Here is a 19,386-nt window from a genome sequence, read left to right as displayed (position 1 = left end):
GACCAGACTGCTGTGGTAAACACATTGCTATTTATCAGTGTTTGCATAAAGTAATCTAAAAGATTTCAGGAGCACATATCACATGATGACAGTCGTTGTTTCACTCTAGTTGTTCTGAGGGAAACCTTGTGCTCATTATTTCAGGCTTAGGTGGAGGAACACAGAGAGGTCAGGTAAGCCCGAGGCACTCTGATACATTCATGTCTACGGGTCACCCTCGCAACGGTGACATCACCTTTTTCAATCTCTGCTCGACCGATTGCAGGGCATCTTGTCTTCCAGGCGTGCTTCCCCTATGGCCTCCGTTAGTGCAAGTGGACGGCAGTCAGTAATACTTATGAGGGCCCTTAAGGCGATGTAGTGTGCTCTTGCATCACCCAGAATAAATCATATTTTATTTCGCAGATAATGTCACCACTGTGAAAACCCAGGGACAGACAGGTGTCATAAAGCACAAACACCTTGTGTTGGGCAGCGGCATAAATGTCAACAGCCAGATAGATCCGCATATCGCCAGTATATCTTGATTAGTCTTCACTGCCCTGGGCTATTGGCAGTAGTTGAGATATGTGAAGGGAACACATGAGAGCGAGAGAAAGAGAGAGAGGGAGCGAAATAGAGAATGAAGGGCAGTGCATAATCTAGTAGTCGCTGCCTTATTTTTAGGAGGTCGATGAGAACGAGGCCCCCACAAAATATCCCACTTGTTGTTTAATTGATTCTGGATGACGGATTGTTTTCTCAATCCAATTACTGCAAATTGAGGATAATGTTAAATTGATCTGCTACTCCCGATGAACATCCATCTTGTGTCCAAACTGCAGAGAGGGTAAATCAAGCTTTAAAGTGGGCGCAGTTTGTAGCAGTTAAGACTTAAGACTGCATTAGATCTATATAACTCCTTGTAATCACATAAGAATGGCTTAAAAAATCAAACCTTGCACTATCAGAAAAATAAAAAAGTTTATCTTTAGGGATACAACAACTCGTCACTGGAGCAGTGCACTTGAAGATACTTTTTTGTATCTTATTTAAACCGAAAATGTTCATAGTAGAGCCTTAAAGGTACACATTACTACTCAAAGGTACTAATATGAAGCTTCTAGGAGTAAATATGGTTGCTTAAAAATAAAACAAGGGTTTGCAAAGAATTACAGATTTCAGCAAAAATAGAAGTTTGCTTTGAGTTTAAAATAATATCTATATATTTTTTTGGTCCTCGAAAATATTGAAAACACAATTGCATAAGTAGGATATGCATGTGTACATTATTAATGGATATTTCACCCAAAAATGCCAATTGTCATGATTTACTCACCGTCGTGTTTTTCCAAACTCATATGACTTTTCCTTTGTTTGTGGAATGCAAAATATATTTTTGCATAATGCTCAAGCTGCTATTTTTCCATATGGAAGATTGAATATTTTGTTTAAAGCATTTCACATTTTACAAAGCAAAATGAAACTTTTTTTTGCTGAAACCAATGATCACATTCAAGGTTCCTAAAAAACAATTCCCAGATCTGGAAAAATCCAGAAATGTCATACCTTATTTATTCAACACAACTGAACTCCGATAGCCATGTCTCAAACTTTTGTAGAAACTCTTTGTTTTATATTTTGGAGATTTCTCTGCTATTGTCTTATCACAAAGAATTGTCTGTATTTGGTATACAAGATACACTCTTAAATATGAAAGGTCTTTATGGTATTTATGGCTTTATAAATAAAGAAAATACCTTTTAACATCCATGAAATAGCTGTATGTAGCACCCTTCACTTTCATTGTATGGCAGAGAGCAGTTTGGACATTCTACATAAAATATCCTGTTGTGCTCCACAGAAGGAAGAACATTTTCATTTTTCTGTTTCTTTATCTTCAGTTTTATAGCATTTTCTTTGTTTCCACCTTGTAAGTCTGTTGCTCTTGAATTTAAGGTCGATATTGGCTTTGCTTTTGTTTATATCATCCCGTGTGTGTGTGTGTGTGTGTGCTGTGATTATGACTGCACACGTGCAGCCGCTGCCTCGCCAGCCCACTCGCCCAGCTTGTCTGCCCCTGCAAAACGATTCTAGGCCTGAGGATGAAGTATGAGACTTTGGCACCATATTTCATACTCGCTGTGGCAGGCCTGAAGGATGGATCATTAGACGTTTGCCTCCCTTTTCCCTCCACTCTATCTTTCTCTCTCACTTCAGCCTGCTCCCACTTACACCTCCTCTTTCTCTCTCCCTACTTTATCTGCTCCCTTCCCTCCCCCTCGAGCTTGGTATTGGCAGCCAAATACACATATGCGCTATCTACATTGAGTGAGAGAGAGATATAGACTCCCGTGGGAGGACGGTGTTGTGGCTGTACAGCAAGATCCCTCGCATTCATGGGTCTGAGAGCGGCAACACGGAGGATTGGTTTTTGCATTGCACACACCACAAAAAATGGATTTATTTCACTTTTTTTTGTGCATGTGTCTTGTTATGTTAGTTATTTCTCGCTATGCGCTTCCCCTTTTCTTTTTTCTATATTGACAGAATTTCTCAGTCTCTTTCACAGCATCTTTTTCTGTGCATTATTTGATCCCCGGTTTGAATCGCCGAGACACATATCTTTTGTGCGGCGGTACAGCCTTGCCTCTCGTTGATAGTTTTGATGTGCTTGTATACGGGTGCTTGTCTGTGCTTTCAGGGCAGGGTGATATTTTCTGACTGACATATAATCCAGTCTTATTTTGCATGTACAGTAGGCATATGCCGCACTCATTAAAAGGATTTAATGCTGGCCTTTTCCGAATAAGCAGCTTGTGTATGAGCGGGAAGGAAGCAAGTGGTCGTTAAAGCCCCATATTTACAGCACACATCCTGCTCTAAATCTCGCTCTTCGTGCTTCTATGTGTTCATCTCTGTCTGTTTGCTTATGTTCACACATGACAGAGCTAAAAGTGAGAAGACAAAAGTGCTAGCATGCGTTTAATTCCCAGCCGTTCATGTGTTTTGTGCACGGATATGGGTCTGTACAGTTAATAACCATTGTAAACAAACATGCAGGATGAGATTAGATCAGACTGTAACTCCTTTAACACCTCCCGCTCCCAGGAGCACCTCCCATGATGAAACACCTCCTGCTCGGGATTTGTCAGCAGCGTTATTAAAATCTCTACAACCAAATCTGATGAACTTATTGATAAAACTAATGTACCAGATCTGCCCTAATTGAACTGTAGAGATAATTCAGCTTATCTCTCATGTTGTAGCTTAAAGTGTCAGGCCTTGAGGCACTATCGTTCTATAGAGTGTAAAACAATGAGAAAGTAATATTTTGTTTCGGTGTCATAAATATTGTAGAGATACAGTCATGGTCGAGTGCTATCTGATTCTACACCTTTTATGTCTTTGCTTATCTTGAATGGAGGGTAAATGGACTGCTTGAGAGGTGTGTGGTTGTGTGTGTGTGTGTGTGTGTGTGTTTTAAAGCTTTGGTGCCTCTAAATCTTACCTGGTGCCTGATATTTCATGGAATTGTTGTTTACGGTGGTGGGGCTTGAAACTGTAATGAAGCAATTTATTAAACACTCTACTTCTACTAAGTTTTTTTTTGTTTGTGTTGTTAGCAAATTGTTTAATCGTAATGACTATTTGCACGAGGTGTAAACAGCAATGTGCAGCTATTTGCGCCCCAATTGTCTGGTGGAAACCAACAGAACTAGGAACAAATGAACTGTCAGAGAAGTAGCCTTGAAATCTTTTTTTTTTTTTTGTAATTCTGCATACCAACTTATCTATCCAGTATCCACTCTTACTATCTCTATTATTAAAAAGAAAAATAAATAAATAAATAGTAACATTACTATTTTTAATGTTTTTGAAAGAAGTTTCTTTTGCTCATCAAGCCTGCATTTATTTGATCAAAAATACAGAAAAAACTGTAATATTGTGAAATATTATTACAACTTAAAATAATAGTTTTCTATTTGAATATACTTTAAAAATAATAATTTATTCCTGTGATGCAAAGCTGAATTTTCAGCATCATTACTCCAGCCTTCAGTGTCACATATAACATCCAGTCTATCACATGATCATTTAGAAATCATTCTAATATTCTGATTTATTATGAGAGTTGGAAACAGTTCTGCTGTCTAATATATTTGATCAATAAAAGGTTAAAAAGAACTGCATTTATTCAAAAAAAAAAAATTCTAATAATATATATTCTAATAATATATTTTCTTTACTGTCACTTTTTAGCAATTTAACACATCCTTGCTGAATAAAAGTATTGATTTTATTTAAAAAGAAAAAAACAATTACTGACCCCAAATTACTGACCAGTAGTGTATATTGTTATTACAAAATAGTTATATTTTAAAAACATAGCTTCTTTTTTTTTTTTTTTTTTTTTTACTTTTTATTCATCAAAGTATCCTAAAAAAGTATCACATGTTCTGAAAAAATATTAAGCAGCAGAATTGTTTCCAACTTTGATAATGAATCATCATATTAGAATGATTTCTAAAGGATCATGTGATAATGATCCTAAAAATTCAGCTTTGCTTCACAGAAATAAATGATAATTTAAAGTATAATAAATTTAAAAACAATTATTTAAAATTGTAATAATATATCACAATATTACATTTTTTTCTGTATTTTTGATCAAATAAATGTAGGCTTGATGAGCAGAAGAAACTTCTTTCAAAAACATTAAAAATAGTAATGTTTCCAAACTTTTGGTCTGTACTAATATAATATGTACATTGTCATTCAAATGGTTGGGGTCCGCTTTCTGCTCAGAAAGGCTGTATTATGAAATATTATTACAAGTTAAATGAGCTGTTTTAAATTTTTATATATAATAAAATACATTTATAATGTAAAATATATGTATACGAATATTGCATATAGTTGTTTTTCAGGAGAAATCATAGTAATATGCTGATTTAGTGTTAGAAAACCTTGCTTCTTATTATCAGTGTTTAAAAACTGCTGCACTGGTTAATATTCTTGTGGAAATCATGATATTTATTTCCAGGAAACTTTGATGAAAAGAAAGTTTGAAGGATTGGTATTTTTATTTAAAATACAACTATTTTCTAACATTATAAATGTCTTTACTATCACTTCAAATCTTTGCTTAATAAAAGTATTCATTTCTTTTTGAACAGTATTGTAATGCTAGTATGTTGTGTCACTGATGATAGCTCTGGTTTGCTTACTAACAGCATGTGATTCTTTTGTCTCTGCAGTGCTGGTGCTGCTGATTGTGACTATGAGGAGGAGGAAGAAAGAGCCTCTGATCTTGGACGAAGACCGGGACGTGCGGGAGAATATTGTGCGCTACGACGACGAAGGTGGAGGTGAGGAAGACACTGAGGCATTTGATATGGTGGCCTTGCGAAACCTTAATGTAGTGAGAGACAGCAAAGCCCGCCGAGACGTCACTCCAGAGGTGCCCACTCTTTATTGCTCCCGCCCTCCACCTTACAAAATCACCCCAGACAACGGGATCTTCCGGGAGTTTATATGGGACCGCCTGAAAGACGCCGACGTTGATCCTTCTGCACCTCCTTACGACTCCCTGCAGACATACGCTTTCGAGGGCAGTGGCTCAGTGGCTGAATCCCTTAGCTCCCTAGACTCCCTCAGCACAGACTCAGAGCAGAACTATGACTATCTGAGCGACTGGGGACCTCGCTTCAGGAAGCTAGCCGACCTGTACGGCCACGGCGACAGCAGCAATATATTCTCCTCCTAGCCGGGATTAAAATTCCTGCCAAGGTCTGCTCAATCAAGGGCATAATGGAAATGAACAATGATCAAGAGAATACCACTGACTCATTGATGCTTGACAGAAGAGGGGAGCAAAAAAGGGGAACATTCAGTATGCAGGGGGGAATTATATCTGCAGAGAGCAGCGGTTTTGATAGCCAATAGACAGTGGGGATTCGAGTAGGAAGCACTTTTTTATTTAAATTGCAGTTAGATGCCAAGACTGGACTTAGGGTGTGGTTGCAAGCTCCCAAAGAGTGATCTTCAGGCCCAAGAGAATAATGGACAGTGGACCACAGGGCCATGTGAGCTGGTCCAGGAATACCAATTGTTTCAAAGAGACATTTGAAGTGCTCTCCCCATGGTTATAAATGAGAACAGTGCCATCCAGCAGCGATGCTCGAAAGATCAATGTTTCTGTTCTATCAGATGTTTCTATGACTCATAGGTTCTTCGAAAAAAATCAATATAAATTCAGCAACCGATATCCTTTCCAAACGCATCGCCTAGCAAGGAACCGCAACTGTTGCTTTGTAAAATATCCTTTACGCATAGCTTCACGTCTGTTATCAGGCCTTAGTTCCACGCCAAAATTTGGGTCGAGGCGCATCGCTATCACAACCTCTGAAGTATCCTGCAGTCACGCCGACCAAAATACAAGTCAAACTTGTAGTGAATAGACTTTGATGTATCGAGCAGGACAGGCCGGAGTGGATTTAATCATTGAAAATGTATAGTACTTGCCTTTCAGTTGAGGCTGTCAACCTGAGTTATTTTGAGATGTTATTTTGTAAGTTTGTAGAGCGAACCCCTATGACAGCGAGTGTTTGAAGGGGAGTCTTTTGTATTAAGCCTATTCCTTTCTCGAAAACCTCAGTCTCAGTGGAAAAACTCAAAGCAGCGAAATGTATTTGTAGTGCTCAATGCTGTCCCGTGTACAGGTTTTTTTTTTTTTTTTTGCAGTGGTTCGTGCTGAATATCTTGTGAGAGCTGTTTGTTTTAAAGCAGGCCTGTAGTCGATATGAGTGGCAAACTGTAAGGGAAAAAAGAATGTAAAGACATTATCCTAAATAATATCTGGCAGCGTGTGAAATGGTGTATAACATACGGACAACACAGACCTTACTACTACTACAGTATATTCAATGTTTAGCTGTTGTCCGACAGGTTATTTTCAGGATTTCGAATTGTAACGATATGAAATGACAGTAACACATGCTCAGTCCTAAAGCTGAGAAGAAATTTTGTACATACTTTTGTAATAAAGCACACAAATTGCAGCACACAGTGTGGCCATTTCCCTTACGACTGAGTTCATTCATTCATTCATTCGGACAGCCAGACGGTGGTGCATATTTAGTTATTTGGAGATCTCACTGTTAAATTGGCTGCTTTTGTTTATGGAACAGGGTGGTTTGCACACAGACAAGATGTGTAATCAAGGCTAGACGAGAGAGCCAACGGAGCCCTGAGTTTGATGAATGACACAAGGCTTGTCAGAGCATTTAAAAAGCCTCGGCTAAATTAGCCTCAGAGAGAGGAGATTGATGATTCAGTTAGTGAATGCAAGCATACATCCAGAAATACGATCACACGTCTAAGAGCGGGAAGACTGGGTGTGCGACGACACGGTCGGACACGAAGCTTAGCGTATAAATCATCTCACCCAGGCTAGTTAGATCCCTCCAATGAGTGCGTTCAGACTGAACCTAGTCTAGCTGTCGGACTCGAACACAGCTTGACATGTAAAGATGGCAGTTTTTCTGCGAATGCCTGTTGCAGCCTGGCCTCCGCGATCGCAGTGTGAGATAGCTGTGATCTTGTCTGAGTCATGTAACATGTTCCATTTTGGTTTCTTCACCAACAAATCTGGCATTCGCGTAGATGCTGTAAACTGTTTTTCAGATGGCATAAGCATTTGGAGATTGAATCTCAGTGTCCAAACAATATACGCTTTCAATTTGTCACTTTATTCACACGCTCCGTATCAACTGTTGTTGTGCCTGTCAAAGCCGGAGATATAAATTCAATATGAATTCAGTAGGATACATTGTCTTTTGTCCAGTCCGGATGATTATAAAGTGATCATTTTATGCCATCGATAATGGATTTGGCTTTCAGCGCAAGCGATAACTTGTCATTTTGTTTGTTTATCTGACTAAGGGTAATAAAGACTGAGAATACCGTCTGTGATCATTAGAGGGAAGCTGCTATCAGAAAGCAAATGTAATTATTTGTTAACTGGCTCGCTAAATGAAAACTAAAAGGGCAATTGAAATCTCGTTTGACTTGGCACTAAGTAATAATAAATACAGTTTTAATTAAGCAAGTCACTGCAGCGAGCAGATAATGCAAACAAAGGAGGATAGGGTCACCCCATCATTGTTCTCTTTACAGACATGAGACTCTATAACAAATATATCAAAGGGATTGGAAATCAATGTCGCCTTTTTCTTTCATGAGTTTGATTCTGTTTACTTTTCCGAACTGTTCGCTGTTTGATTCGGGATTACGGTCATTATTTGTAAATGATCTCATAAGGCACATGAGAGGAGTGCTGGGCTTGTTACAAGTGGCCGGTGAACGAAATGGAGCTTAATAAAACATACTGAAAAGAAAAATAATTCATTTCGCTCTTTCGAGATCGCAAGCACACATTCATAATTTATTCAGAATAATTAAAAGAACAGCTCTGAATAGAAAGCCTGCTCATCTTGTCCTCTGTTTCTTTTTTATTTACTTCACATTGAGTTATGTCTTTTCTTAATGGCTTCATATATTTGTTTTCATTAAGTAATGTGAACTCAGTGTCAGACTGGGAGTGAATGCCTGGATGTCTAAGTGGTTTGTCCTTTCGGAACGGAGGAGAAGGCTTATCTTTATTGTGGCAGACAATCAATGCCCTGATATTCAACAGCTTCTTCTCAAACATGGTGTACAGCGGGACATGTTCATGTTTGTAAAGGAACCCTCTTCAATTTGTATGTATAATGTTTAATAAAATAATTAAAACTGTTGCAATGAGAGTACAGCGCGAGGTCATTTCAGCTGCTTGGTTGCTGAGTGATTTAAAAGTGTGATAATGATAACTCCAGTCCAGTGGCTGATTATTTGGAATTAAAATGACTTATAAAATGAGTTTAACATGACAGAAGTAGTCCTTACTTTCTCCTCAGTTGATTAGCATGATTTAGTTTTGAAATGGCACTTAACAAGTAGTTTTGAAATGGCACTTATACCATTAAATTGCTTTGATTGATGTGCACAGTGATGTTTTTCATATGAAACGGGAAGGGATATTGACAGACATGGAAGTATTTTTTAAAAGAGTTATAGGACATGAACTAAAAACAGCTACAAGGTTAATCACAACATTGCAACATTGCAAACTTAGATTTGAAGCAAATAAAACTATTTAACATGCTGATCATATATAGAAACAATATATGTTATGTTTATTGTAAAATAAGCATGTATTTTGAGAGTGTGGGGAAAATCTTCATCATTTGCAGCACTTGTGCATGTTCTAATGGTCTGATTTATTTTTCGCAGTTGTCTGATTAATAGAGATTTCTTGGGTAATGTAGTATTTCACTAGGATTTTCTCCATTTAATATATATATATATATATATAATATATATATATATATATATATATATATATATATATATATATATATATATATATATATATAATTTTTTTTTTTTTTTTAAATAAGTTGAAATAATGTGGACTGATGTTTTCAACAAGAGACTAGACCATTGATTAACCATCTTGTAGCTCACAGAAGGTATGTTGTTGATGATTTACAAGTTAACTTTCAAAATCAATTACCCTATTGATAAAATGAATGGGATTTTTACTTCTAGAACCTGACTGCTGCACTCAATGGGCTTTAGCTATGGCATACTGTCAGAATATGTAGCCTACAGCATTTTGTTTGGAAGAAGTCATGTTGAGGTATCAGAGTCTCGGGCCCCACACTTTTACTGCCCTCACAGATTTTAAATCAGTTTGACAGACACAATTGTCAGAGACAGAGCTCAGCAATATTGATTGGAAATGTCCGTTCCTGTTTGACTAAAATATGACGGCTTCAGGCTTTCTGTGAAAAATTGTGGTCCATTTAGAAAATTAACAACATTAATAAAGTCTCCCTAACACAACAGAATCCCCAATTCTTGCTTATACGGTTCCCATGAAACACTTATAAAGCTCATGCTTTGGATTTACAGCTTTCATTACAGTAACGAGATGTTAGTGTGAATGTTAATATATTGCCTCCTTCTTCTCAGTGGCGCGTGTTGTATTTCCACAACGGCACAAGCGCTGCCAACGACACTCACTTCGCCATCGATTTCCTCTCTAAATTAAATATACGATTTTATGCATTTAACAAGATTGCTCCAAGGAAAATCCAATTACCGCTTCAAGCCAGTGGAAAACTCATTAAAACAGCCAGGATAATTATGCAAGCAATGGCTGTTTTAAACCAAGCAAACGGCTAACGAAGAATTTGCAAATGTTATGAAAACATCCGGGATTCAGGATGAGATTGAATACCATGTATATTATTTTTAAAACAAGGTAATAATAACAAAATAATAAGAGAGATATGCAAAGCAAAGCCTTTAAGGGCTCTTCTAATGGCGCTCTGATCGATAATTTTAAAGAGCACATCTTAGATCTGTATTCACAATCAGGCCCATCCAGCAGCGAACAAATGCAGAGCTGTCTGGTGCAGACTGCTGTTTTTAAGTCGTCTATTGACATTCGCGTGGGTTTGTCCATAAAGCTAAACCCTGGGTTGAGTGTTGACTCTGTGGCTTGTGTATGTTTAATGTATGCTGTAGTCCCATGCACATATCTTCACACTGCTGAGTGTGCCTTTTATTTGCTTTGAACTGACCTTGGGATGACTGTGATGCTCCGCTTTGAAGTGTTGATTCTGTCAAAACAGTCATATATATACGTACATAAAAAAAACTCTTCTTTGTGTTGCTCTTTCTCTTGCTTGCTTTGTCTATATACAGTGCATTGCTTTCAGTATATACAGTATAAATTACAACATTGTTTACTGTAAAAAAAAAAAATTCTGAAGGAACTTTGCTCTTTAATATTTTATAAAAAAAATTAAAAAAAATACTTTTGCAGCAGTTGACAGCTGTGTGCACAGTTTAAGTGCTATTTCAGCCTTTCTTACGGCCAGATTTGCTTGTTCAAATTGGTTGGATGATGCTTGTGCTCTGCAATTTTCAAGCAGCATGACAGATTCTCAATTGGAGTGAGATCAGGATTTGGCTTGGCCATTTCAACACTGATTTTTTTTTTTTTTTTGTTCTTTAGCCACTCCAATGTTAATTTAGCCTCTCTTTTTTTTGTCCTGTTGAAAAATGCTCTCATGAATTCTAGCAGGATGAAAAACGGATCTGCATTTTGCATCATCTAATGTTCTCTTTGTTTTAACAAGATGCCCAGTCCAGTCTCACAGTGTGATGCACCGCCACCAGCACACTTTTCTGAAGGTTTGGTGCTTCTTGGAGGTGTGGGCAGTGTTATATTAGCACCACATGCATGGCTTTGGATTTTGGCTGGAAAGCTCTATCTTGGTGTGATCTAACCATGAAATCTTTTTCCACTTTGCAATGGAGTCTCTATTATGCTTTTTGACAATCTTCAGACGAGCCTGTAATGGTGCCTTTTGTGCCACTTTCCTATATACAGGTCAGCGTTCTGCGGAATTCATTATGTGATTGACTGGTGCACCAGCACTCCATTCAGAGCTGCTAAACTCTGTAGATCATTCAGTTGTTGGCCTTTTCATGTTTTCTAACATAAAACAATATATATTGCACATTGGAATGACTTCTGGAGGATTTTATGGCAGTGAAGACTGGAATATTCGCACCTTAAAAGTAGATCTTTTTCATATTCAATAGTGTTTTGTATATGTATGTATATATATTATCACTTTTTTTCATCACTCTAAAGCTGAGACAATATGCTGTTATTGACAGAATTATTTATTTCTGAAGCTGCATACATTTGCGTCCTTTAGATGAATAAATAAGATATCACACATCTCTGGAAATGTTTTAAAGATATAGACTGTTTTTATTTATTTATTTTAACATTAAATTTATTTGATAGTGTGAATCTAACCAAAACAGTCCCAGAGCTGCTCTCAGCGCCTGTTATTAAGACTACAGCTACGTTTGCACATTTCACATCTCACAAGAACACGGTACACAGCACAGAGCTGGGAGAAGTTCAAATTCTTGCATTTGCTTTAAAATAGCAGATCATTAACACGCACTTCAATTTCACATGTTTATTTAAAAAAAAAAGACAATTGTTATGATCAAAATAGGGTGCTTGAACAGCGATGGAGGAAAAAAATTGCCAATCAAGAGCAGGATGACGTAGCTTGGGGGAGGGAAACTTCCCTCTGGGGAACCGAGAGCAATCAGACACACATAAAGCTATCAGAACCTCAATCTGCAGATTAGGACAGACAGGCCTCAGGCTGCACAACTTTAGGATAAGACAGACCATCTATGCCTTTCTTAAGTGTCCGCAAATCAACTGTAAATTGCCACTCAGAAAATGAGTTCTCTACACAGCCAGAGCAAAACTAGTTTTCGAGTCTCGTAAACTCTTTCAATTATCTTTTGGAGATAGGTGTCTTAGAAACTGTGTGTCACAGTTGCAGAGTTTTGTGTTAGCTGGCAGAAAAACTTTTATGAGGGGCAGCAGGCGGGAATGTGATATCTAGATCATGGCTCATCTGAGGAGAGCTGTAAGAGGCTCTCAGTTAGAGTTGAGTCTTAAGTGCTCTATCTGCTTTGATACTCTGTCATCATTCTTCAGCCAGCTCTCTACGCTTTCCTTCTGTTAAATGCTGCCACTTCATATCAAAAGCATGTCATTATGCGATACATCTTCTTGCATCTTCAAAAGAGATGTTAAAAAAGTGAAGTGCCACACCACAAAATGGACCAATCTTTTGTGAAGAATATTGTTTGCGAGCCACAAGAGAATGTGAATATTGTCATACCACTTCACATCCTATGCAGACTCTGAGCTCCTATTGATTCTGTTGCCTGGATTTAAAGTATAAAACTGATCCACAGTTGGTGAAGAGACTACCTGTGATTGATGAACTGAGGCTCCACCCACAAGCAATGATGTCATTTACAAATGCTCCAACTGAGTGATCAATGAGTTTTAATGTAGACAGTGATGTTTAATAATTAATTTACTTATTTTAATAATATCATTTTTGTTAAAATATTACAGTGCAAAAGTTTTCTGTTAATATACTTTCCAGAAGTGTCTAAGAAAATTAATTTATATGCAAACCTGAATTTTCAGCAGCCACTGTTTTCAGTCTTCAGTGTCACATGATCCTTCAGACATCATTCTAAATTGCTGATTTGGTGCTGAAGAAATTTTTATTATTATTATTATTATTACTGTTGAAAACAGTTGTGATGCTTAATATCTTAGTGGAAACCATTCTACACTCTTAAAAATAAAGGTGCTTCAAAAGGTTCTTCACAGAAATGCCATAGAAGAAACATTGTTGGTTCCACAAAGAACCATTTCTTCAAAGGTTCTTTAAAGAACCATCTCTTTCTTACCTTTTTATAATCTGAAGAACCTCCTTTCACCACAAATAACATTTTATGAAACAGATGTTACAGGCTCTTTATGGAATCATTTAGACAAAAAGGTTATACTATGGCACTGTGAAGCACAAAAGTTCAAAAGAACAGCATTTATTTGAAAAATAAATCTTTTATGCATTCTTACTACACAATTGTACACAACTAAATTTTTTAACATTAGCATAATCTTTCATTAATCTTGAAAACGCAGCTTTATTATTTAATTATATATTTTAAAAAATAATTTTTTAGATTTCTAATCTGTTGGACTACAGCAAGTATTTTGCAAGTTAAGGTAACAGATATAAATGTCTCTCTCTCTCTCTCTCTCTCTCTCTCTCTCTATATATATATATATATATATATATGGTTGAATTTGCACATATAGGTGTCACGGTTCATGAATGCACTGTTTCCTGCTCGTCTCTTGTTACGTCATGTTGATTGTTTCATGTGGGTGTTACCACTGCGGTAGCTGCAGCTCATTCCACCAGCCTACTTAATGCCCTGTCTTTCGTCTCTTGTTTGTCAGCTCGGTGTTTGAGGTCCTCCGTGATTCTTGTCTGTGTCCCATCTGCTCAGCTACTCCTTGTGTCTTGTTCCTGTTCGGTCGTTGTTGGATTACCAGTCATCACCCACCTCCGCACTCAATCACCTTTTCACCAGTCTGTGCTGCTATCGAGGACCCTGCGTCACCCACCATCAACCCAGCCTGGCCATACTTCTATAATAAAGAATCATTTACTTGCAACTTGCTTCCTGTCCTTTATGCGATCGTGACAGAACGATCTGACCACCCATGGAAGCAGCGAGTTACCTATCATTGGCGTTGGAAGAGTTCCTCAGCGCCAGTGCTCGAAGGATGGACTCCCAGGAACGGAATCTTAATGAAACTGGTCGAGCTGTTCAGGTTTTGGTGGTGCAGGTGTCCGAGCTCACCCAGCAATTACAGCTTCTGCGAGCCCCCACTGTGCCACTCACACTGTCCGTTCCTCCCACACCATCAGAGAACCCCTCCCAGCCGGAACCACGCCTTCCAGTTACGGAAACCTATTCGGGTGAGCCTAATTTCTTTAGAGCTTTTCTAACATGATGCGATATGCACTTCTCTCTTCGATCGGGCCTTCGCCGGGAGAGAGGTGGCTAGAAAGCTAGCTGAATTACGTCAAGGAGAGAGATCAGTTTTGGATTTCTCTATCGAGTTCCGCACCCTGGCGGTAGAGTGTCAATGGAACGAGGAGGCGCAGTGGGACATGTTCATGCATGGGCTGGCTGACCGCGTCCAGAGGGAGATCTACGCCCTTCTGACCTCATTCAATGGACTCATTGATCTGGCACTAAGGGTAGATGCACGACTGACACGAGTGGAACGACATAACGACGGAACCTACCCAATCCCACACCGAGATCTCATCCGGATGCCCGAGTCAGCGGCGGAGACGCGGCCAGCCCCTTCCTATGATCACGAGCCCATGCAGGTAGGGCGAGCTCGGCTTTCCCGGGAGGAGAAGGAGAGGCGGAGGTCCCTGGGTCAGTGCCTCTACTGCGGTGGGACCGGTCATCACGCCTACATCTGTCCGGTAAAAGATCAGGCCCGGTAGTAAGTATGAGGCTACTATCGGGTGGGATCTCCACCGAGAAGACCTCATCATCGTGTACGCTCCTCCCGGTAAGATTAAGATGGTCAGCACGACTTCACGGCTGTCAAGCATTTCTGGACTCCGGGGCTGAAGGTAATTTCATGGACTATGCACTCGCACGCAGACTTCAAATTCCCCTCAGACCCCTCACTCACCAGATCATGGTTCACGCCCTCAATGAACAAAGACTGCCGGTCATCTCACACATCACTGAGAACATTACCCTCATCACATCAGACAACCACTCAGAAATCATCTCATTCTACATCCTTGACTCTCCTCATGCACCCATAGTACTTGGTCACCCCTGGCTCCTCACAACCCCAAAGTAGACTGGCAATTGCATTCCATCCTGGCCTGGAGTAACAAGTGTCATGAGTCTTGTCTAGTGTCTGCTTGTCCATCTGTTTCTATGTCTATGTTTCAGGAGGAAGCAGTGGATTTGTCTAACGTGCCCGCGGAGTACCTCCACCTGAAGGAAGTGTTCAGTAAGTCTCGTGCTGCTTCTCTCTCTCCGCATCGTCCCTATGACTGTGCCATAGATTTACTGTCAGGTAAGTCTCCACCTAAAGACAAATTATATTCACTTTCTGTCCCAGAAAGGGAGGCTATGGAGAAATATATTTCTGATTCTCTAGCTTCGGGGTTCATCCGCCCTTCCTCTTCTCCAGCGGGGGCGGGGTTCTTTTATGTGGGGAAGAAAGATGGGTTGCTGCGACCTTGTATTGATTACCGGGGACTGAACAACATCACGGTAAAGAATACATACCCTTTGCCGTTGATGTCTTCAGCCTTCGAGAGGTTGCAGGGAGCGTCGATCTTCACGAAATTGGACTTACGTAATGCTTATCATTTTGTCCGTATCAGGGAGGGGGATGAATGGAAGACCGCTTTTAACACCCCCAGGGGGCACTTTGAATACTTGGTCATGCCCTTCGGGCTGTCCAACTCCCCAGTGGTCTTCCAGGCAACGACGTGCTGCGAGATATGATCGATCAATTCATATATGTCTACCTGGACGACATATTGATTTTTTCCTCTTCTCTCCAGGAACACGTGCAGCATGTTCGACGAGTGCTTCAGAGGTTTCTAGAGAATAGGCTTTTTGTCAAGGCGGAGAAATGCGCTTTTCATGCACAGTCTGTTCCATTTCTTGGGTATATCGTGTCGACTGAGGGAATACGCATGGATCCCGAGAAAGTTAATCAGAATCAGAATCAGAATGAGCTTTTATTGCCAGGTATGTTTACACATACGAGGAATTTGTTTTCGTGACAGAAGCTCCGCAGTACAACAGAATGACAGCGACAGAACATAAAACACATAATAAAAGAATATAAAAATACAAAAAATACAAATAAGTAGACAAGGAATGACAATATACAAATTGACAATTGTAGGCAGGTATATTACAAAAATGCAGTTATGTATGTACATGTATATTATGTGCAAAATTTAAGTGTATACTAAGTATGTGTGTTAGATAAATTAAGTGTATGTGTATATAAATATAAAGTGTAGTGTGTTCAGTGTGTTCAGTGTGTATCAGCTGTTCATAAGATGGATTGCCTGAGGGAAGAAACTGTTCCTGTGTCTGGTCGTTCTGGCGCTCAGTGCTCTGTAGCGTCGACCAGATGGCAACAGTTCAAAGAGGGAGTGTGCCGGATGTGAGGAGTCCAGAGTGATTTTAACAGCCCTTTTGCTCACTCTGGATAAGTACAGTTCTTGAATAGAAGGGAGGGTTGAACCGATGATTCGCTCAGCAGTCCGGACTACCCTCTGTAGTCTTCTGAGGTCCGATTTAGAAGCTGAGCTGAACCAGACAGTTACTGAAGTGCAGAGGATGGATTCGATGATGGTGGAGTAGAACTGTTTCAGCAGATCCTGTGGCAGGTTAAACTTCCTCAGCTGGCGAAGGAAGTACAACCTCTGCTGGGCCTTTTTCACAATGGAGTCAATGTGAATGTCCCACTTCAGGTCCTGAGAGATAGTGGTGCCCAGGAACCTGAATGACTCCACTGCAGTCACAGTGCTGTTCATGATGGTGAGTGTGGGGAGTGCAGGGGGGTTTCTCCTGAAGTCCACAGTCATCTCCACTGTTTTGAGCGTGTTAAGCTCCAGGTTGTTGAGAGTGCACCAGACAGCCAGCTCTTTAACCTCCTGTCTGTAAGCAGACTCGTCACCGTCCTGAATGAGGCCGATGAGTGTGGTGTCATCTGCAAACTTCAGGAGCTTGACAGAGGGGTCCTTAGATGTGCAGTCATTAGTGTACAGGGAGAAGAGCAGTGGGGAGAGAACACAGCCCTGGGGTGCTCCGGTGCTGATTGTACGGGTGCTGGATGTGTATTTTCCCAGCCTCACTAGCTGCTGCCTGTCTGTCAGGAAGCTGTTGATCCACTGACAGACGGAGGTGGGCACGGAGAGCTGAGTTAGTTTGGGCAGGAGGAGGTTTGGCATGATCGTATTAAAAGCCGAGCTGAAGTCCACAAACAGGATCCTCACATAGGTCCCCGGTCTGTCTAGGTGTTGCAGAACATAATGCAGTCCAATGTTTACTGCATCGTCCACAGACCTGTTTGCTCTGTAGGCAAACTGAAGAGGATCTAGCAAGGGTCCAGTGATGTCCTTCAGGTGGGCCAGCACCAGTTTTTCAAATGACTTCATGACTACAGACGTTAGAGCCACAGGCCTGTAGTCATTTAGTCCTGTAATTTTGGATTTCTTTGGGATGGGGATGATGGTGGAGCGTTTGAAGCATGAAGGGACTTCGCACAGCTCCAGCGATCTGTTGAAGATCTTTGTGAAGATGGGGGCCAGCTGGTCAGCACAGGATTTCAGACAGGCTGGTGTAACACAGTCTGGGCCTGGTGCTTTTTTCCTTTTCTGCTTCCGGAAGACCTGGCGCACCACATCCTCGCTGATCTGTATTGCAGGTGTGGGGGAGAGGGGGGATGCAGGAGGTGTGAATGGTGAGAGTGCTTGATTGGAGAGGTGTTCAGGATGGGTTGCAGGAGATGTTAATGGTGTGAACGGTTGTTTGGAGAGGCATTCAGGGTTGGTTGCAGGAGTTGTTATTGGTGTGAACGGTTGTGTGGAGAGGTGTTCAGGGCAGGTGATGGGTGTTCTTTCAAACCTGCAGTAAAACTCGTTCAGATCGTCTGCCAGTCGTTGATTTTCCACAGTGCTGGGGGGTGGTGTCTTGTAATTGGTGATCTTCTTTAGACTTTTCCACACTGATGCTGAGTCGTTCGAAGTGAACTGAGTCCTTATTTTTTCAGAATAATTCCTCTTTGCCACTCTGATCTCCTTTTCCAGTGTGTATTTAGCCTGTTTATACAAGACATTGTCCCCCTTCCTGTAAGCATCTTCTTTGGCCTGACGGAGCTGTCTGAGTTTTGCAGTGAACCACGGTTTGTCATTGTTGTAATTTAGTTGAGTCTTGGTAGGAATACACATATCCTCACAGAAACTGATATATGATGTTACGGTCTCTGTGAGTTCGTCCAGATCGGTGGCAGCAGCTTCAAAAACACTCCAATCAGTGAGGTCAAAACAAGATTGTAAATCCTGCTCTGCTTCATTAGTCCATCTTTTTACAGTCCTTAATACAGGTTTAGCTGATTTTAGTTTCTGCCTGTAGGTCGGTATAAGATGAACCAGAAGGTGATCAGAACGTCCCAAAGCTGCTCGTGGAACAGAGTGATATGCATCCTTTATTGTGGTGTAACAGTGATCCAATATATTACTGTCTCTGGTGGGACATGTAACATGCTGTCTGTATTTTGGCAGTTCACGGGAGAGATTGGCTTTATTAAAGTCCCCGAGAATGATTAAAACAGAGTCCGGGTGTTGTTGTTCTATCTCTGTGATGTGCTCAGCGAGTTTCTGTAAAGCCAGACTTACTTGCGCTTGCGGAGGGATGTAAACACTAACCAGAATGAGCGAGTGAAACTCCCGCGGCGAATAGAACAACTTGCAGTTGACAAACTGCATTTCTAGATTAGGGCAGCACATCTTCTTTAACACAATTACATCTGTACACCACCGTTCATTGATGTAAAAGCATGTCCCGCCGCCGCGCGATTTCCCCGTTGATTCTGCGTCGCGATCCGCTCTAAACAGCTGAAAGCCCGGCAGATGGAGCGCGCTGTCCGGTATGGCGTCATTCAGCCAGGTTTCCATGAAACACAGAGCAACAGAGTGTGTGAAATCCTTATTTGTCCGAGAAAGCAGAAGGAGTTCGTCCGTTTTGTTGGGTAGAGAGCGTAGATTTGCCAGATGGATGCTAGGCAACGGCGTTCGAAATCCGCGC

General features: G+C 40.4%; 1 protein-coding gene across 2 annotated transcripts in view; it reads left to right on the top strand.

Annotated features, from left to right (window-relative positions):
* The window catches only part of cdh7a (cadherin 7a), a 58,754-nt gene extending 51,711 nt beyond the window's left edge, over nucleotides 1-7,043 (top strand). For both annotated transcript variants that reach the window (XM_059501847.1, XM_059501848.1), the window contains exon 12: nucleotides 5,241-7,043. In XM_059501847.1, coding sequence (XP_059357830.1) covers nucleotides 5,241-5,749 — 509 coding nt within the window. In that variant the 3' untranslated portion in view covers nucleotides 5,750-7,043. The remainder of the gene's footprint in view (nucleotides 1-5,240) is intronic.
* The last annotated feature ends 12,343 nt before the right edge of the window (nucleotides 7,044-19,386 follow it).

This window comes from Carassius carassius, chromosome 20 (genome assembly GCF_963082965.1).
Source record: "Carassius carassius chromosome 20, fCarCar2.1, whole genome shotgun sequence".
In the NCBI taxonomy this organism is placed as follows: domain Eukaryota; kingdom Metazoa; phylum Chordata; class Actinopteri; order Cypriniformes; family Cyprinidae; genus Carassius; species Carassius carassius.
Note: the sequence above shows the minus strand (reverse complement) of the source record. Positions and strands in the feature narration are given on the sequence as shown.